Source organism: Chelmon rostratus, chromosome 23 (genome assembly GCF_017976325.1).
Source record: "Chelmon rostratus isolate fCheRos1 chromosome 23, fCheRos1.pri, whole genome shotgun sequence".
NCBI classification, from domain to species: Eukaryota; Metazoa; Chordata; class Actinopteri; order Chaetodontiformes; family Chaetodontidae; genus Chelmon; species Chelmon rostratus.
This window is the reverse complement of record NC_055680.1, coordinates 1,792,322-1,814,378: the sequence shown is the minus strand read 5'-3', so window position 1 is coordinate 1,814,378 and position 22,057 is coordinate 1,792,322. Positions and strand designations below refer to the sequence as shown.

Sequence of the window (22,057 nt, the reverse complement as noted above, 5' to 3'; positions counted from 1 at the left end):
AGCACCTTGCAGCTAAGGTCATCTGTGATGATTCAATATGTAAGCCACCAAGGCCACAGAAGGTCTGAGAGATGACGTTATTAGACATTTGTGTTATTATGCAGGCACATGTTTGGACACCTTTTAGAGAATAGATGAACCTTCAGGATTTTTATGCCCCCGTCGCCTTTCAACAACTTGAATTTTTAGGCGCCACCACCAGTGAGGCTGTAGGAAAAATGACTGTGTTGCTGGCTTTGTACAACATTTAATCTTGTTAGATGCAGCAAGCTCTTGGAGCCACAAGCAGACTTTAGTCTTTTCTCTTTGTTACCAGCCAGATATCACCTGGCCAATCATAAACAGTTAAAGCGATGACCACAGGCAGTCATCGCGTGTAGCTGCTTTTCATGTGACAGGGTCAGTGTCGGCGAAACAAACATGAGGGATGAGTTGTCTGACCTGTGTCGACGTCCATGCCTCCCTCTTGGTTCGGCCGTGAGAAAGCCACTGCGCCGTCACCGTCCTTCTCCCCCGCAGCCCTGGAGGACACAAAGCAGGAGGGACATTAAGTGCATGTAGGACCGTGACGCAGACTGTAACATTACATGTGATGCAGGTCAAAGCAGAGAGGACATGTTTACACATAAGAGGCTCGAGCGAGCAGGGAAATCGACCGGGTCAACTGGCTGCACAGTGTCAACGTCCCCAGGTCACTGAGGAAAAAGCAATCAGCGTTACAATAACTGCACTGTGACCCATACTCAGAAAAATGTGAAAATACTGATAAACATGGCATTTCATGGTTTGTTTGGATGTTTTCCCCTGCGAGGTATAAACTCCAGGGAAACCCAGTGCGTTTTATAGTGGAGGCACCCAACCTCTACCTTAATAACCTCCACTAACATCCAAAAAAATGATTTTAATTAGCTTTATATTACCAGACATGTTACCCTTCAGGGACAACAAACAGTGTTAACTAAGAGTATCTATCGAGTAGCTACATTGGTAATGAGATTAGTAGGTGATTGACTGTTCACTTCCTAATTAATCAATTAGAGTTGGGTGAGTAAAAAACAGTCTGGCAATCACCTCTTACCTATGCTAAGCAGTTTCCTGTGGGAGACCTTGAGCTCCTGTGGCTAGACGCATTAAATCACATGTGGATTCGCGACTAAGACGGAAATATGCAAACACATTTTTTTCATCAGTTTCATGCAGCTGTGCATCTCAGTCAATGTCAAAGCTGGCGCAGATTCACAGGCCTGATTTCCACTGTGACAGTTCTCCACGAACAGATGCAGACGCCGCCTTAATCCCCTGTTTGTTCAACTGTAACTGACAACTATTTGGATAATCAATTGTTTCGCCAGTTTTTCCAAGCAAAAAAAAAAAAGCCTAACAGTTTCCAGCTCCAGCTTGGGCTTTGGAAGTTTTAATGTGCATTTTTCACGGTTTTTGGACATTCCACTGACTTAATGATTAACTGAAAGATAATAGCATCACAATAATGAAAATAACTGCAGGTTACACCTGGTGCAATTATTAAGAAAGAACAGCAAAGAAGTGGCATGATTTCACAGGTTGCATCACATCAGCAAGGACGACCCAACGACACAATATCTGGCTGTTTGGTTGCTAAATGGTCGATGTTGTTCACCAGCTGGTCTCTAGCTGCGTCTGTCTGCTGTCTGGTCCTGAGCAGGTACTGTACTGTGGGTTTGTAGACTTGCTACAGCTACAAACCATGCCATGAGAGCAGTGACAGCAAGCTGTGTGTCGGACAGCTGAACAACGAGCTGAAAGTCGCTGTAAAGCCGAGGAGAGCCGCAGATTGAGCTCCTTATTCTCTGTACAGTACATTCATCATTACATATTGTTTTCACATTGTCATCTGATAAATTGCCATTAATAATCTGAATTTCTTATCTCCATTATATTATTATAATTTTATAGTTCTTTTATACGAGTCTGCTTGATTAAGAAAGCCCAGTACTCAATGGTCTGAAGCACGTTTGAGCTCTCCACATGTGCATACGTGTTCTTTGTGTGGCTCCTGCTGATAGAGTCACTGTACAGCTCAGGTTGTACGAGTGCAGAAAACCATATAATTCAAGTCAAAATTCTCATGCCTACGCACAACAATGGCCCATCACCAACAATCTATCTTCATAAGAGCTAATTAAAAACTGAAAATAAATATGTCGCGATCACTGGAAAACCATTTCACAGGTTCTGTTTCAGGATTTGTCTTTTCCAGCTTGATTCAAGTCAATGCACAAGTGCAGTTCTGTGGAATAATGGCTCCCATTTTCACCAAGCAAGGATCTCAACAGGATGACTAGATTAGCTCAGATGAGTCATGAGCTCACTTCAAATTGACAAAAACACTTCTAGGGACGTTGAATTTAAAAGAGAGTGATTAATACACGTCGGCCCGCGCCGGCTGCACATTCGATCACAGATCCGTTTTATTCTAACTGAACACACAGAAAGCTGCTCCAAACTTTCATTTCAACTCTGGGGAACATTTAGCAGATCGTCATCTGGAAGACAGAAGAAGATGCAACATAAAGGTGGGGTGTACTAGACTCTGAAGCACCTGAATCAAACGCACGCACGCTGCAAGCACAAAGTAAGAGAGCGAGACAAGGTTCTGAAACGATCTCCCTTTCCATGTTTACCAAATGAACAACACAGAAGGTTTTTAAACCAGGAGCCAACGAGGACAAAATGAGACGGACAATCTGAGTCTGCTCTCCCAAAGCCAGCGAAGAGACGATCAGCTGGGTACGACAGACGTGCTTATTAAGCCGTCAGCATGAGGACAGTGGTGCGCGTGTATTGTGTGTCTGAATTATTTGTCTCTGGAACAACGCTTCCTCCCATCTCCAGCTTTTGGATTTCCCAAAGGACCCAATCAACTCACCCGAAGCAGCTAATGAGGAGCCAGACACAGAAACAGGAAAATGTTCTTCTCCCTGCACGACACTAATGGTTGCATTAACGCTGTAGTTCAGGCTGTCGGGTACCTGAGACATACTGTGGACGGGGGGGGGCATGATGGATTATGTGTCCAAAGGTACATGATTCTGTATGTACAGAGAACATGTTGATGAGAGAGATGTGATCACTAGCATGAAACAAGGCATAGGGTAGCAGACTCCAAAGGCTTTTCTTTTCAGTGTCTTACAATCTTTCAGCATCTTTCTTTGTTGGCAAAAAATAAATAAAAAATGCACAAAACATTTTGGTAGCATTCAGCTAAAAAAGACAAAACAACAAGGGATGTCCTGATCGAAGGATTTTACCCTGATCCTGAGCTGAGTCTGACTTTATTTAAATGTTGATTAGACGTATCTTTCACACTGAAATAGCAGCTAGAGCTATTAAATCTGGCACAGGTTCTGTTTCACAAGCTTGATCCGAATACTGAAGGTCCTGATTCAAAACGCCTGACTGCATGAGCTTAATTTACTGATACGATGAGGATGAACGTGACTCCTCACTCCTGAACTGATGTGATGTAATCAGCTGAGAGAAGAGGTCTCACTCTGTTGAGTTTCTGCAGACACATTCAGGGTAGTACAGTGATGCTATAGTGACGTTTCCTCTTCTTACAAATGACATTTAGCTGAGCACAGTAACCAGCTTGTCGAGAGCAACTGAATCAGATAAGTTTCATTTTGTTCGGTTGTCAAGTTACTCACAGAGCTGACGTTGCAAAGAGGAGCTGCTTGCTGAATGTTTTGTACATTGATCTTTGCTAATGAGATGAGAATTAGTGTTGTAGTTTAGCGAATACAGGTATTTTGCCCATCCTCGGAGTCTGAACACACTCTCACTCTCAGGTGAGCCCCAATCATTTTTCACATTGGGCTGAGGTGGTGGAAGAAAGGATGGGATTTTAATCGGCTTTACTTTAGCTGACACAGGGCCATTAAAATATGGCCGGATCAGCCCGATGCGATACTAAGGATCGGCTTGGAACGTCTCTCATGCAAAATAGTGGAAAGCTTAACTTAAACATGTTTGAGTCTGATTTGATTCTTGATTCAGTTGAAATAAATGCTGAAGAATCCCAGTTCCACTGGCAGCCCAACTGTTTCTGCTAATACTGATGCCACACAACACACAAAGTCTTGATGCTGCTTTGTCCTTGTTGACTCAGAGATACAGTGATGGAAGATGTCTGCGTCTGTTGCAACTAAGTGGCCCTGAGCGTCAATGGTGCCAAATCTGAGAACACAAAACCAAAGTCCCACCTGAGCAAGACTGCTCTCTTAGCCATTTACCCTTTAAGCTAGCGTCCAACTGGGCTAAGAGCCCACTGAGACATCACACTGCTTTAACATCCCAGCAAGGGCGCCTCCCTGGTCACTACAGGCCTCCGCCATGTTCTCGCCACATATGCTCCTAAAAAAGCAGTGAATTCCAACAGGGCCCTGAAAGGCCCACGTCACTCTCTCTGTTTGTACAGTAAGCCATCGGGCTCTCTCACTGCGGCCTGCAAAGCTAAATAACACTTCCACAAGGTGAATGTAGTAAGCCCCAGAGTACGCTGTGACGTGCGCTCGATATCAAAAAAGCACCCCGACATGAACTTGACTCTTGAAATCAAACGCTGATAGCCTCGTTTCTTCGGGCTGGGGAAGATCAAATGCTTTACCCTCCAAGCAAAGGTCACCATTAATCGCTGATACCACTGAAGGGAATCCATAAAATGTCAGCAGCACTCGGGTTGAAATTGCTCCAGACGGGGAGAGGGAAACATTTCTGTGACATTTGAGGATTTCAGAAAAGGGGCAAGCAAAATAATGAGTCGAACAGAATGGAAAGAAGTGGATGACTGTGGCAGCCTGATGCAGATCCTGGACTCTGGATCGTCCTGGCAGTGCACGCGTTGTCCATGGTGTGGCATGCTGCGCTCATCTGTATTTCTAAAAAGAAGAAAAGCGACTTCTAAAAGACAAACTATGCTTTCAGGGGCTTTTAACAGTTTCATACTGGCAGTGTAAAGCAGAACTCACAGTTTCACTTCACTCCACCTTTCCTCTTTTTACAGATGGATGCCTCTCCTTCACTGTGCAGGGCTGTGATCAAGTCCTTTGTTGTGCTATTGATACTGCTGCCAAAAACTGCTGCTGTTAATGCAAGCTCGACAAGTCCGACTATTGCTTCACAACAGAATCCTTCCACTGGCAAATCACTAAAAGGCCTTTATCATGAAGCAGCTACAGACGGTGTTGACGTTGTCACGGAGATTAGACACCGTCTGCCAACTGCTCATTCAATAGAAGCTGTTCTGCATCCAGATCTGGATATTGGTTTCTGTACTTTTTTTTTTTTGCCAGCAAAGAAAACACCGCACAAGAGAAAGAGGAAAAAGAGCTGCAACTAATTCAACAGTGCTCTCGCTTTTAACTTCTCCACCTTTGATATAAAATGTGGTCGTACCCTTTTTATCTTTTTATTATTATCTACTTTAGTTGCTGAATTGTCATTAATTATTGTACATGATCTGGATTTGGAAAGCATCCATACTGAGAAGGAACCCACAATAGCCAATGAGAGCGAGCTAACCAGGGAGCGCCACCGACCAAATCCTAACACTAAAGCTTTATTTCCAACTGACCTCCAGCTCCAAATGTACAAGCCACGCTCATTCTATCTTCTCAGCCACGATTTCATCCAGTTTTCTTTCTCTCTTGTTTTCCAGGGCAAAATGTTGCACACAAGTGCAGCCAGCTGACGACAGTCTGCCTCCATGTTTGTTTTTTCTGAAGTCACATTTAGTCTCTCAAGTTTCTGAGAGATTGCAAGTCCCTGGAATTGCCACTCTATATTAGTTAAATACAAGCAGCGAGTGTGTGGTCCTGTGTCTTGACTGACTCGCCTGGTGTGTGTGTTTTAACCGGTTGAAATATAAACTATTGGTTTAATCTGTTGTCTATCTGTGGTCTCCCACGTTTTGAAATCAATCTCGGTATCACCTTTGAGCCAGCTCAGAAGCATTGCCATTAAACGAGCTGATGATTGTCACAAAAGCCTTCATTTACTCTCGGCTAGATTACTGCCATGCTCTTTAATCTGGAATTACAGTCATCCTTGTCTCGCTTGCAGCTGGTGCAGAATGCTCCCGCTAGACTACGAGCTGGTGCCAGGCAGAGAGACGGCATCACACCTGTGCTGGCCTAAAGAAAAGCTGGAGTTAACAGTTTGTCCTGCAGTTGGGTCTAAATCGAGCACACGGGTGGGCACACACCTCACATTCAACTTACTAATTACCCTACAGTTTAGGTTACTCCTGCCAAAGCACATGTAGGCCTGCACCTCATTTTTATTTGGAGCCGCACATCCATTTTTAATCCTTTTTATTTCCTCATGTGTTGCTTTACATTGTTTAAAGAGTAAAAAGAGGTAGAATCATAGCCTTTTAGTTGTGAAATACCATGATATAATACCATCACCGTGAAAAAAAACAAATAAATTAAAAATACTGTGATATAAATTGTAGGTCATATCGCCCACGCTTGACCGCATACAGTGCAGCACAGTGCCGATACAGATGTGTATTACAATTCAATGGAGATTCAACATTTGTAAACGCTCTTAAGCTCCACTCTCCTCCCACAATGCAGCCCTCCCCAAGCCCCCACCTCTGCATATAGCTCGGAGAACGAGAATGCCTACTCATTCCACTTCAGCTTCTATGGAAAATGATGGTTATTGCAGTGTTCGCTTAGCTCATAAAAGTACTCCAATTGCACCGATATGGCAATGACCTGAGAGGAGAACATAAGGGAGCTTTGTTCAAGTCCAAACTAGGAGCCTGCAGCTCCAAGCTTTCCGGCCTTTTCACATCTCACTTCATCTTTAGCTCCATTTTTCAAACAGGGTCAGGAGAGTGTTTGGGGTAGCGCCCGAGATGTGACCCAGAAAACATAAACATCTGTATTCAATATTCATTCGCTGCCAAAATCAACGAATGGCACCCTGGTCTGCTCTGTCATTAGGGTATCCTCTCTGCAGAAAACATTAAGGCTGGCTAATAGGTTCAGCAGAGGCATTAGAGGTTGGAGGGGATGAGGCTCTCCATCACGCCGCTCCTCCTGAAGGATCGGCTGTAGCTTGACGAGGCTTCTGGGCGCTTAATAAACACCGGGCAGATGTGATACCTAGTCAACAAATCACTGCTGTCCTTCGCTTCACTTTTCGTGGCTCCACTTCCAGAGCTTTTCAATTACAAGATCGCTTTGTGTGACAGTGCGTGTGAGCGCATCTGTCAGGTGGTACATGTGAGCTGGGTGAGCCGATCTCCCCCATTCTGCAGGGGAAGAACGAAGAGGCGGTGGATGGACGGACAGATGGATGGATGGTTGGATGAAAGAGGATAAGGAAAAGCAAAAAGGACGTGATGGGCCGCTCCTCTAACCAAGATCCTAAACCTCATTCCCCAGTTTAGCAAAGAGCTCATTGGATACACCGTCTTATCCGCCTGCTCAAACGCCAACCTCGGGGCATCCGTTCACAGTCAGAGACAGAGATAGAGCTTTCTATGGTAAATGATCTTTTAAATGCTTCCTTTCATGTCTTGTTCCGTCTTGTCTCCTATTCCAGCTCCGTTAGTAGTGCTGGATAGTTTTACGTCCGCTTGTGTGGCGTGGCTGCGGGCCACCGGCTAGCTTCAAAGTTTCACAGAATCCTGACCTCGACAGCGACTCTGAGGCAGGAGCAGAATGATGAGTTGGACAAAGTTTGAGAGAGGCAGTTCAGCATATCCTCCAAAACGGCTGCCCCCGGGTCCAAAGAAAATCAATTTCTGTTTAAGAAGGTGTTATACTCCATACACTGAGTTTTTCAGCTCTTCTACAAGTTGGTAGCCCCATAAACTGAACATCTTCAGCCTCTCCCACTCCCTAAAGAACAGCAGCCCACTTTGCTCGGGTTAAAATCTACATGTATAGAGCAGCAGGCTCTGAACACAGTCTAATGTCAAAACACTGACAAAACCAGAGGCCTCGGACAAATTGTACTCCATGATATAATCCACACTGGACTGAAGTCATTAAAGCAAGTGTGCTACTGATTAGGGGGGATGTCTTTGCCATAATACACCCATTCTGAACTTCAACATTATTCCTCCACCTACATCATGAGTCAGCTGCTCTAACTTCTCCCTCTCCATCCTTCTGCACAGCACACACGGTGGTGGTGTTTCTGCACTCAAACAAACAGCATGCAGTGCTGTGACGTGTTGTCTCTGGATTCTCTGTTTGTGCTGGGAGTTTCTGGAGGTGTTGCACTCTTTTTACAGCCACAGTGGCTAGCACTGATTCTGACTCTTCACTTCCAGAAACATAAAGCACTTGACAAATTTTACATGTCAAAGTAAATTCACTAGTCCCTGGGAGTTCCACTCAGCCCGTGAAAACAATTGTGTAACGTTTTCTGTGGGTCTGGAGGAGCTTTGTCAAGTCAGATAAAACAACATCTCAACCTTGGCCTTGAGATGACAACGTTGTGACAGAAAGCCCACGTTAGAAACTTAAAGAAAGATGTGGGCATTGACAAGACACAAAATATCTCAAGGCCATGGTATGCTTGAAGCCAACTACTTTGTTCCATGTGTCTTCCAAAAGTGTCTGAAGGCAAAAGCTGGGCGGAGGTTGTCAGTTTCACATACAAACAAAAATTGTCAGAAGCAAACCCACAATTTGGACCTGAGAAAGGTGTGGGAGGAGGGCTTTCAGATGCTATTCAACGATCTGCCAAGCACTAACCTTAAAAAAAAGACCCTACTGAGTGGCAGTGTGGGGATTATATGATTCAATGTTTTTGAGACTAGACCTGTCCTACAGAATTACAGTCAAGATAAGTTAGAGGCAGACTGATGCATCAGTAGCCAATATTATCAGACAGATATATTGGAAGAGGCGGTATACGTATATGTCCATAGGTAAAAAGAAAACATCAAAGATATGTTGGGGTTGGACGTACTAAGCTAAGATAAGCATGTATTAAAGCTAAGATAAAAATGAATATATGTTGATACATTTCAGTCTAAAAAAATCCAGTGTCACTCGGCCTCTTTTTACAATTCTGTTTTAAACCTGTCTCTCCCAAAGTTTCTTCACTAAAAACCCAGTTAAGCTTTAAGACATCCGTCTGGATTACTGAGCTGGGGTGCAGCTATGTAAATGTATCAGCTTTCAAAGCCAGGCCAGGAGTTAAGGTCATGCCATCACGCTGTCTGTTCCTGATTTTCCAGCATCTCTGTGCTCTGAACTATTTAAAACACCTGTGCAATCTAAAAAAAAAACACCATCTATCTCTGCATCAGGTTGTTTGTCCCAAATGTGCCAAAGTTTCTATCCATTAAGAGTCATGAATAAAATTCTGATGAAATGATGCAAATTCAATGGAAGTGCATGATTGAGGTAATGACACAGCATGGTCTCTGTTCATTATAAGGCATTAACTTTCTGTATGGTACTTTAATCCCATCAATTATGTGAGAGGATTTGAAATGTTTTTTGCTATTTTGCAGAGACAGTGGAATCTACCAAACGTGACACGATTTTATTTTCCTACCAATGTGAAATCAAGGCTGAGTGATCATTCAGAATTATTAGTTTGCACCAAAATAACTTGAAATAATTAATCATTCAGGGCTAATGTGTTTTGTCTTTTGTCTGCATAAGTAGACACAAGGTATTTATGTAACTTCTGCACTGGAGCGTACGACATGATGCACAGTTTTTAGCTTCAGGGTGGAAAAAGAAGTTACCGTAGATTAGATGAAGCTCCCCATGAACAAACTGCAGCAGCCGACAGTAACATATAGATTAAACATGACTCTGGAGAAGTGATGACAGGGATTAAAATAGAAAATTCGTGAACAGCAGTAAATATGCAAAATAAAGGCTAAGGACAGCAGAGAAATGCACCATCACTGCTGCAGAGACGGTCACAGCACGTCTTTCCTGATGCTTGGCTGTGGTAGCCGCCTTTAACTGCAGCAAGCTTATGACTCATTTTCTCCATCTACAGTAGATTAGACACCTTAGTGACCCGTGAGAAATTTCTAATAACTCCACAGGAGTGAAAGGGAAAAAAATCCATTGAGGAAAAAATCCATTATTTCTATAGACAGGCCTTCACATTGTTTCTACTAGTTTTGCTGGCTGATGCTTTGCCAATTTATTCTATGGGAATTCTGTCCATGTCATTATTCCTAATTTTAAGACACTTAAGTGCAAAATTAGTTGCATCTGGCCTTTCTAGAAAACACAAAATTGGGTGCAAGTCATTTACATTTCAAAAGGCCAAAATTGCACCAATAGCCCGCGGCAACGTTTGACATTTATTTGTCTTCCCGTCTATTGACACAAACATTCACGTTTATACTGACACTGGTAAGTCTTTGATAGGTGTTTTAGAATCATTTGTACTGGAATGGTAAGGGGTTGCTGTTTAATTATAGCCACATGCTAATGCTTTTGAATACTGCAGGGAACAAATGAATTGTGTTGTATTTTAGAACTTAACCCTGGTTTCCACCGGGGCACAGCTACAGCTACTTCACATTCCAGCTGCGACGTGGGCAACACAGCTGATCACGGCCATTCCGGGCGATGCTTTTGATTCCACCACAAACGCCACGGCAGGTTTCAGGAGCGCCACAGAAGCTCGGCTGAAAATGTGCGCCTAGTGTATTTTTGACAGAAGCTGCGTCAAGCTGCACAGAACAGATAGAACTAAAACACCCACCGCAGAGCCCTGATCACATATCAACAACTCACGATTAACGATCAATGAGAAACACAATTAAAATTGACTAAAAAGAAACGATTAAACAGTGGAGCCTAATTGCCCACGCTAGGAACACAAATCAAGGAAAAATGATCAAATCAAGTAATACCACGAGTAAACAAAACCAGGCAGGTATAACACTCTGCTACTTAAAGGCTTCCTGTGTGGTATGAAGCCATGCAGAGGACAGAACAAAACCACAGCACAGCAGCTAGTTTAAGGAAGCACGACATGGGCTGACTGACTGCTGTGCTCTGACAGCCTCACAACACCAGATGTGCCCGGGCACGGCTGGAGCACATAAAAGACTTCAACTTTTCGCTCTCATTGAAAGTCAACTGGCACATCAGTGTGGCAGTGACACGTCGTTTCACAAAATGACACAAAAGGTACTTTTTAGATACTGTATCTGTCTCTAAAGTATGTCTGCGCCGCAATTTCACTTGTGGCATTGAAAAACTACATTCAAAAGGAATCAAACAACAGCATCTCTTTTCAAAAACTCTGTTCTTGTTTTGCATAACCGACAAAAAAAACTGTCAACTTGCTTTTGGAAAAAGAAATTTCATTAACCTTTATTTCATTGGGGTTAAGGCTCAGATCTCAGAGAAGGACATCACAACACAAAACTTCTTTTCGCTTACCTCAAAAGGACCATTCAGTCTTCAATTCAATTCAATTCAATTCAGTTTTATTTTTATAGCACCAAATCACAACCAAAGTTGTCTCAGGACACTTTACATTTAGAGCAGGTACAGACCAAACTCTTTATCCACAGAGACCCAACAGTTCCCTCATGAGCAAGCACTTGGCGACAGCGGCAAGGAAAAACTTCCTTTTAGGAGGCAAAAACCTCAAATAATGTTCCTGGGCCTTTAACAAACCTAAAAAAAAAAAATCTGGACTCGAGTAAAACTGGAGCGCAGCACACACTGGCACCCGCATCAACACCACAAGGCCATAGGGCCTTTATGCCACATAGGCCCTTTCAGACGCAGCCCGACAACGGCACCACTGCAACCCGAAACCCATCATTTCCAGTGGTTTGTACACGCCACAACAGCTTTTAACTGCGTCAAGTAAAGTGGCGCGGACAGGCCGCTTTGCAAGCTTGCTCCCAGAGTTCAACTAGACTGCAGGTTTGCCAAAGAACCACTGAACCCAGCAGTTCAAATCGTGTTGTGTCTCAAAGTGCCTTAAGAACTGGTGAAGGTATAATAGCAGGACATGGATTGATGTCATTGCTGGGAAATAGGGCAGATGTGTGTTGGGATGTATTAAGCGAGCTGGATACGGTGCCGCCGCTCAGCCTTTCTGCCTAATGGTGCAAAAGCATTTTCCCCGTGGAACAAAACTACAAAAGACACATCAACAAGTTGTTGCTGGCGTGCAGACTCAAACTGAAGCAAATGGGCACGGGTGTTTTGAGGTGTCTGAAGATTGAATGAAAAAATTGCCCAGACGGTGGTTTCAGAGTAAAGGTGGTTTTATCCTACAGACCGGAACAATAAGCATGCAAGTGTTAGGAAATGTGTGTGGCCTTGCTACATTGTTGTATTGTGTGAGAGGACGGTGCAATTAGAAAGGTCAATGTGTTAATCTACTAGTGAAGCTTTATTTCATCACCGGGGTACATGCCAAAGTACAATCCTCACAGCTCATTCTGTGGAGGCTGGGGAGCAATCCCTTTTTTTTATTTGTTCAAGTACTAACGTCCTGTCCTTCTCCATGCCTCGCACACACACTTCTCACACTCATTTTTTTATTCACTCTCTTTTCCTCTGCGAACCCTGAGGGACTCTCAGCCGACATCAAGAGAGAAAGCCAGAGGATCCGCACTCGCCCGCCGAGCTATCACTGCAGGGCGCTGGGGAAAAACAATGAGAGGCGTGATCTATATCTGACAGCTACTCCAGCGGCTGAAAGACAGAGAGAGGGAGGACGGGGAAGAAGGGTGGGCAGAGAGAGAGGGAATAATACACGGCAAATACTTTATCTTCCTGAGGAATGACTGTATGGATTCACTTTGTAAAGGGAGTGGAGAGGACTCGAGGGAGACAAAAACGGGAAGAGATAAAGTGGGTAATTTCAATGGAGGGGGCCAATCAGCTTTATGTATCTGATTCAGACCCACCTCTGCTCGGCCTATTAGCATCCATCCTTGTGCTGTCCCTGACAACAGACACCGCCTGTAGTGACAGCTCTGGCCTGTTTGCATTGCTGCTGCTTTCCTGTATCATATCATGCATGGCCAGTCCTACTCAAGTGATGAATCTTCTTTCTCTTCTTTCCCCTGGGGGTTAATGCCCAGTGTGTAACTACAGAGAACTGAGATGGCACAGCGTACGCTTTCTCTGCCATCCAGTGCCAGACTGAATGTGAATGGAAATTATTTTTTTTATATTCTTTCTTTCTTTGCTGTAACCCACTTTGGTTCCCCTGGAACTGGGGATGATGGTGGAAAGTTTGTAGGATGGCAGCAGACAAAGTTAGATGGAGAGACAGGAAGGGGTGTCAATTTCCCCCCAAACTGAGATTGAACACTCTGAGAAACTTGATCAACTGTATTCCCAACTCCTGAAGTACAAACCACAAGCACTGAAGGCTGGCAGCGTTTGCCACTGTAGCTGCTTCCTTCTCACTGGGCATTGAGGACACTTACTCATGATACAGCCAACAGCCTCATTAAAGAGAAATCCTGCAGAAAGCAGGAACTCATTTTTGTGATCTCCGTCTTCTGAAGGGTGAGCCAAGGGGCTGGTGGAATGACAACAGTCGCAGAAAGAGCCAATCACTGAACTCTCTTGTCGTATCCAATCAGCAACTGTCCAACTCTTTCATAACTTTGTTGTGTAATACCCTGTATGTGTGTCTTTATTGTTGATGCTGGGAATGAATATTTAAAGATAATTATGAGTTTCCGTTCTTTGTTTTTAGTGGATTCTGTTACCACTGACCAAAACCAAAATCATTACGCAAGAGTACTTATCAAACAAGGCAAGATATGAATCTAAAACTCATTAATATGATGACTCAGAAGAGGGGTACGATTAATGAGAACAATCCTCAGACTGTCTTCATTCCAGTTCTGAATAATACTTGTCTAGATTCAGGCAAAATCTCAGTCCTTGTCCTTCTGGATAACTGTGTGCTGCCTAGGACACGGTTGACCACGTAATTCCACCAGACTAACTGGAAAACTGGGATTCTCAGGCAAAGTCCTGAAGTGGTTCAAATCCCATATTCTGGACACATATTGAATAAATGTGTCATCTTTAACTATCTTCTACTCACTTAACAATTCATAGCCACAGAAACCATGGCCAAACTTTTGCATGCCACTGTAACTCACCAGAGCTGATTCAAGGGATATCTAACTTCCCCTGTCAGCCAAGATAAACATACTATCAGCATGCCATCAGGGGTTACAAGCACGTTTTATCAAATACTACTCTTTGGACTTCTTCTTTTTCTTCTTCTTTGGAGGAAGTGTCTTTTCCTTTGTATTGTCCTCTATCGTAGGTTTGTCCTTTTTATTATGTCTGATTTGTCAGAAATGCATTAACATCCAGCAGACCAACATGATGCTAGGGTTCCCTCAAGGCTCAGTCTTGGGCCTCTGTTACCTCAACATTTACTGTACGTGCTTCTATTGGACAAAATTCTACCAAAAAAAGAACAATACACTTATCATAATTATATGCTGAAAGCCAGATTTACCCTACTTTGTCCAGTCCCAGGCTGCAACCAATTTTTTATTAAACTTAATTAACTTATAAATGAGCCAAAATTATAGCTTCAAATTGTGTCAAACAATAGTCCAGAACACAAAGATATTCAATTTATAATTATCAAAAACAGAGAAAACCAGCAAATCCTCACATTGGAGAAGCTGGACCCAGACAATTATTAGCACTTCTGTTTGAAAAATGACAACTGTTCTTATTCTAACCCAAAAACAAATTCAGAAATCTTAGCACAATCACAAACTGTAAGAACTTTAATAGCGAATCAATAAAGTCTGCATGCTGAAATCTTCAAAACAGAAAGAATCAGAGGGTTCGTATTCAAGAGTGACTCCGAGAAACTTGTTCACACTTAGGTCATCCGAAAAAAAACTCAACACAAAAGTTCACAGGACTTTACACCACTGTCTGCCAGCGTGAGACAGAATCCAGCTTAGACTGCAGCTCGTCTATAAATCTGCCAGTGGCCTGGGACCAAAATACATCTCTGACTGACCTCCCAGGTCACCAGGTAGTCATCTGCTAACTGCTCCCCTTGAGTCCAAACCACTCCAAACAAACAAATGGATAAGACTGGGGTACAACATCCAGTCACAGTATATCCACTCCTTAAAGAACCATTACACCACTGCAGCCCACACCAAACTGTAGCCCCATACAGATCAATAGTTCTCTGAATACTCCACTTGTTATGAACATGTGTAAGTAATGCCTCCAGAACATGCTGCTGCACTCATGGTTCTCATTTAAAAGCAAAATGCCTGCTTAACTATTCCAAACAGCAAGGCCCTCACATTCACTTTGCTTGTTACTGCAGTAAAAATGCACTTTGTCTCTGTTTGTGATTTCATCCTAAAAAATTCATGATGAATGATGATAACTTGTTAAGCTGGAAACAGCACAGAGACAATATATTGAATGTTTGACCTCATCATCTTCACTGATTGTTGTAAATATCTCCTTATTCTGAATTTGATGCAGCAACACGTGTCAAACAAGTTGGTTAAGGAGCAACTAAAGACTGGGAAAGATGTGGAACGCTCCAAATACACCTGTTTGGATCATTCCACAGGTGAACAGGTTGATTTCTAACAGGTGATAGTATCATGATTGGGTATGAAAAGAGCATCAAAAGGAGAGAGCAGAGAATCATGCCTTTACTGAAGAGAGTTTACACACATTTAAGCCATGCAGGAAGGAAGGGACGCATGTTTGGATGAAAAATGATGGAGAAACAAAACCAGGAGGTAGGGCAGTGAGAGACGAATGACACAGAGACAGACAGAGAGAGGACGCTGACTGCCGAGGGCCAGAAGGTTCAATCTAATGTTCAAAAGTAGTTGAAATGCCTCAAGTTTGCTGTATAGGAAAATAGCAAATACCAATAATACAGAGACGCCTGCCAGTTTCAAGGTTATCCTCTGCTTAGTTCAAAGCTAAGATTTATTCTATTTATTTCTATTATTGTATTTATTATTTTTCAATAGTACAGTCAATATGCCACCAGTCAATGTTCAGCTTTTTTGCATTACACATGCACCGTGAGCATGAAGGTCAAATATAAAAAGCACTGAGTTGAAATTCTAGAAATAACTGAAAAAAGGAAACAGTCGCTATAGTTTGAGCATGTTATATATTCTGCACTTTCGTTTGCCCAAACGCACCAGAGGGCTTCTCCAAGTCAGTACCCTTGTGACATCAAACAGTGTGGCACTATAGCGGGCCTGCCCTTGAGGGTGTGAGAGTTTCAAGCGACAGGACACCCTTACAAGACGTTATGATGAACCAGGTTGCCTGTTGTCTGTCGCGTTCTCCACCTCATGTTCAACTATAATGGCAGAACTTGACCACTCACCATCTCAAAGTTTTGGGTAATAGAGTCATTAAGGTCTTGGCAGCTTCAGTGAGCACTCTTATAAAAAAAACAGTAATGAAATGGACCAGCGTGAAGATCAAAACAAGGTCACTGCTCCACCTCATCTGCGGACTCATGAACACTGTCTAAAACCACTGACGTGCACACACTGCTACACGCTCGTCCTCACGGGAGACGCTACTGTGCTTCAACACTGTAGTACAGGCTGGAAAGCCACCTGGAGGTCAGCACGAAACAGGTAAACCTGCAGATTCTTGTGTAATTCTGGTTATTTGGTGCTATTTATCCCTCTGTCAGCCGTTGAGAGGCATGTAAAACCAAATTAACAGTGTTCCCTCAACAAAAACAAATTGTTCTGTGTGACCGCCAGCTGATTACAGCTGTTAGTAACACATGCCAGGAGCCAATCATCAACAAGGAACCACTTGCTCAGTGTTTCCCCTATAATTGTACAGGGAACCCCCGCCTGGCCAAAAACAAAACAAACCAAAAAAAAAAAAGTTTTTTTAATGCCAAAAACATTATCAACTAGCCAGTCAATCAGAAATCAATGATTTGCATCTGTGGTGGCTTCTGCGTGGCTCTGCTACAAAACATGAGTCAATCCCTGTTGTTGCCTGGGAAACTCTTAATGCCTCAGTGCCAAGGCCAGTGTTAACCTTCATTCATTCTGCAGTGGCATGAGTGCCACTGCTAAAATTTCACATGAGCATTAATATCCTCTGCTCTCATGTTTCACTGAGGGTGGGATCTCACACACACACACACACACACACACACACACACACACACACACACACAGAACAGCTAGTATTCTGTGTGTGTGCAGCAGCAGTATAGGAGAGACAGGTGAAGTGATGATAATGTCGTTGGTACTATACAGGCTTGTTCGTCAACAACACGCTAACATGCTGATGTTAGCTGAGCCGGACCAGAAAATATCAGGTTAAAATAGATCTGTGATGCTGTTTTGTCCGCATTGTTCTCCGTAAAGTTTGCTCGAAGTGAACGCTGTACTGAACTCTGTTTGGTTTTTGGGGGGTTTAAGACAGAGAATGACTTTTAACTATATCAATGTGTGAATGCAGTAAAGTAACAACTGCAAAGCTGGGTTGACCCAAATCAGAGGACAACAGGTTTTTTTTTAAAAAAAAAAAACCACAGGGCTGTGTGACAGACAGAAGCAGTAGGGCCTGGCAGTGATGAACTAGTGCTCTCCACAGAAGTGTTGGAGTGCCATGCCACTGCAACCCAATCCTCCTATAAACAGCTTACTCTTATATTTCCTATATCCTAAATCCCAGTAGACTTCATCTCTTCCCCTCTTTATCTCTCTCCCGCTCAGTTCAAGTATTCCTGAGCTCGACAGAGTCTTAATGAGGCGCACAGTGAAGGAGTGCCCTTCCCCTCTCGCTCTTCCTTCCTCGTTTTTCCACAGAACAGAAGCAGTGGGACTTATCAGTCTGAGTGCTCTCCAAGGGGAAAGTAGTTGCCTATCTGCACTGACAATTGTTAGAGGCTCCCATCACCTTTCCTCACACCCGGCAGAACAGGAGCCACCGTTAGCATGTGTGTGAGACAGAATAATTACCAGATCCAGCGGTACGCCACAAATTATGCCTGCAATTCCTGAAAAGCTGTAGCATTTCAATAAAAATCAGTGTGGGGTTTTTGCTCGTCTTTATCACCAAGTGATTCAACATAGCAGCCATTCAAATGTGCTCTGAACACCTACTTCAGACGAGCCGTTTGAGGACATGTTTTCACTTTAATTTCCTGTCAAGGTCTAGAATAACAAAAGCATTTGCAGGGTTTGCAGAGTTTTGCGATCAGAAACATTTAATGTAGGAAAATGTTTAATGTTACGAAACAAAAAAAGAAAGCCTTTGTCATGCCTGTGTGTCATCTTAAAGGGCTGGTTGCAGCTTGACTCAATCAAACTCAAAGATTTTAATGTCCCGCACAAACAAGACAATTTCTTTTTCCATTTTCCCATGTTTCTGTGTCCAAGTGACAAATGGAGACAACAATTTTTACATTTTTTTCAGTAGCAAGAGCACTGCAGCCATCAGCCACGAAACAGGCTGCAATGTAGTCCCACCGGGTGTTTGCACAGCGTCAATATACGTCCTCTATAAGTGTTTGTTATTCTAAGTGTCTGACAGCATTATGATTCCATAATGCTGTCGTACCATAACCAGAAACAGCTGTTATAATGCTCTCACCAAGGCCACCAGACTCCACTAACAGAAACAGTACTTTTATCATTGAAAAACACACTTCACTCAAACACAACAGAAACAAATATTACTCGCCAAGACCTTCTTGGTTCATATTTCATTTGCAGTTGCCACAGCTTTAATTTTGCTTCAGATGATTTCACATTTGAAAGCAGAGAGCTGAGAAGCTGCTGGAGCTTGAGGTTCTTGGTAATGTCCACCATGAAGGCCACATCACACAGACACCTGCTGTCACTGAGTTCCCACCATTCCATCACTGTGTCCCCACAAACTCACTTAGACTAACTTGCTTGTGTTTTGTCTTTTGTCCATTTCTCTTGGTAAGCGAGACACTCTGCGTGTGCTTCTGTCTGTTACAACGCTGCATCTGGATGAAACACTTTTAGAGTTAGATTTCCTGGCATGGCTTTTCTCACAGCATCCTGGGCAAACACTGATAACATTAGTCTATAATCATATCGTGTATTTTGACACTTTGATTGCACTGAATGGTTGTACATTTTGCTTTTAATGTGTGTCTTGTGGCTAGAAACAGTGGTGTACAACATTTGGTGCATACATCTAAAACTGTGGATTTGGAACTACCGCATCTAGAACTGTTCTCCGGCTTCGCAGGTCGACAACATTGACAAAGCTGCAGGCAGCAATGCCAGACCGGCCCAACAGGCATGTTTTAAACAGGCACTTTAGTACTAAAACACAAATAGGATCTGTACTATATTAGTTTAGTCTCAATAATCGCTAAACTACCAGCTACAATAAGATTATCGTACAGAAGTGTATACTAGATAGTGATATAAAACCAAACAGTACCAATGCTCACCTTCATGTTATGTAATAATCTAAATAGCATCTGACTCTTGCTGTCAGAGAAGAGGCAATTCAGCTATCTGGTGTGAAAGAGGGGCTCTTTTCTCAGTTCATCATAAAAGGGGTTACAAAACTTCACATGTTGTAGAACAACATTACACTGCTTCCTGGCATGGAGACAGACAGCATTAGCCTGTAACTGCAGACTCTCACAAACACAGTGCTCTCTGGCAGCCCATCACCTACACACCACAGACCTGAAAAGCATAAACATAACACTTGGAAAATGAATAATGGCTAAAAAGAAGCCCACACAGCAGACCAGAGAGGGCCCTGCACGGTATTCCTGTGGGTGTTACAAATAACATCCACGCAATCCTGTTAGATTTCAAACAAAATATTCTTCAAGGGTGCAACCTCTCCGTCACGCCGGGCCGGTGCTTGCAGTTAGAAAATGAGGTGGCGTGAATAGGTGAGCCGAGCATTGTCGGGGAACGTGTCACTAATGAAAGTTTGCCAGTTTGGAGGTCGAGTCACAACAGTTCTGCCGACTGCTCAGCCAGTAACTGCCCCCCCCGCCCGGAATAACAGCCAACATTTTCGAGAGCTCTCAAATCATTCCTTACAGTTTCCTCGAGGCTCAGAGAACAGGCCTTGCATTGCGAAAGCATATGGAGCACAGACTCCGGGCAGGCTGCTCTCAGTGCCTGGTAAATGGGCCGTGTTGCAGGCAAAACTGCTGAGCACGGTTTATTTGAATCCCAGCAGAGCAAATGTGCATTAGGAGTTTTGAGGGCTTTTTTAACCTATTGATGACATGTCTGAAATTGAGAGAGTGTGAGAAAACCGACAAGGAGAGAGAGCAGGAAGGGTGCAGGGCGTGCTAATAACAAGATGCAACATGGAGAGAGGTTACAATCCATTGAGCTGCAGGGTAAGAACTCATACGAACCTACACATTAACCCTACTCGTGACTATAGCTGGCATCATCAGGGCCATGAGGCAACACCATTCATCAGCCAACTAATCTACAAGGATATGACATTTGACATTCTATGATGTCACAACATCAGGTTTGAGCTTTTAACTCTATCGTCCATCACAACACATCACTGCAATCGACACGGATGATAATGAACATTTGGCATCTTTTACTGATGAGATGATTAAGACTCCCTGAAGATGTCACTGCATTTGTTGCAATCTAAAATCAAACACGCCAACAGTGCAAACTCCACTCATGTATTTGTGTAACTGGACCGGTAGAAACACTCCAAGTGAACTCAAACTGTGGTGAGCTCTGCTGAGGTAAAACAAGCATCAACCTGCACCTGAGCAAAACACATGTACAAAGAAGCACTGTATTGACAAAAGAAATGGAGAAGGGGGCGTCTGTGACACAGATCTGCGTGATAACATCAGTTTCATTTCATTTTAAAATGCATGAGTTAAAGCCTGTGAGAGGAAGGAGTTTTTAAAGTCATCTGTGCAAATGGATCCACATAATACAGTCCAAAAGTTCTAACTCCTTGATCTGCATGACTGGACTATGTCTCTCATACAGACTTCATTTCTATTCAATTACGCCTGCCTTTTTTCAGACTAGAGATGTCAGTTTTGGTTAATTTTGCTTTCAACAGCCCAACAGCCATTAACTGGTAACTAACCAGTCATTTTGCATTAAAGAGCACACGTGGTGTCCTGGATGATTCCAATGTCCTGAACAAATGGGAGAAATTACAGTCAAATATTGTCTGTGTCTTTATGGACTCTATTTTCCCATGTTTCTGTGTCTAACTTACTTTGGGGACAACAGTTTTTCAATTGTTCCTGTACTGAGTGAAGCCATGAAACAGCTATAATGTAATCCCTTCGGGAGTGTGCACACCGTTGTGTATGTCAGTGTATGTGAAAGTGTGCTTTTTTCACTGACAGATTGCTATTCTAAGTGCCTGACAACATTATGGAAATGATCCCTTCAGAGAAACCTTTTGTTGAAGAGCAACATCCTTTTTACTGAACCAAAAACAGCCGCTGTGTCACTCTCGCCAAAGCCACCAGACTCCATTTACAGAAACAGTCATTTTATCATCATAAAACACACTTCATCCAAATTTGATAAAAACAAAGTAAAACTCACCAAAGCCATCTTGGCCCGTCGTGACACTGTTCCAACAATCACCACCAACTCTGGTTTGATCAAAATAATCTCAATTATTATGGAAACCTAATTTACAGAATCAGAAGAGGAGCGAGAGACAGGGGGCGGAAAAAAAGTGTTTTTCAATGACGGTACCGAACTAGCTCCCTGACTCCCTCGTCCTCTACCGCACTGACCGGCAGCGTAGGGCCCTCAATCCTACGGCACACCAACTGGGTGATGACCTCAGACCGGAGTGTATCACACCTTCTCATTTCACAAAGCAACAATTGGCAAGCGCGCAAATCTCCATTTCAGTGACGTAAAACGCTGTTTGTGTGCGAATAAGAGGCCTAAACACAAAAAACATCTGTTCTGCAAGATATGCGTGCACATGGCGCCAAGGCCTGGACCAGACAACACGTATGGAAGGCCAAAAACCAAAACGAC

General features: G+C 43.2%; 1 protein-coding gene across 1 annotated transcript in view; it reads right to left on the bottom strand.

Annotated features, from left to right (window-relative positions):
* Positions 1-22,057, bottom strand: part of adam19a (ADAM metallopeptidase domain 19a) — a 177,383-nt gene that overhangs the window by 149,665 nt on the left and 5,661 nt on the right. The window contains exon 2 of the mRNA XM_041965111.1: positions 442-521. Within this exon, the coding sequence (XP_041821045.1) occupies positions 442-521 (80 nt within the window). The remainder of the gene's footprint in view (positions 1-441; positions 522-22,057) is intronic.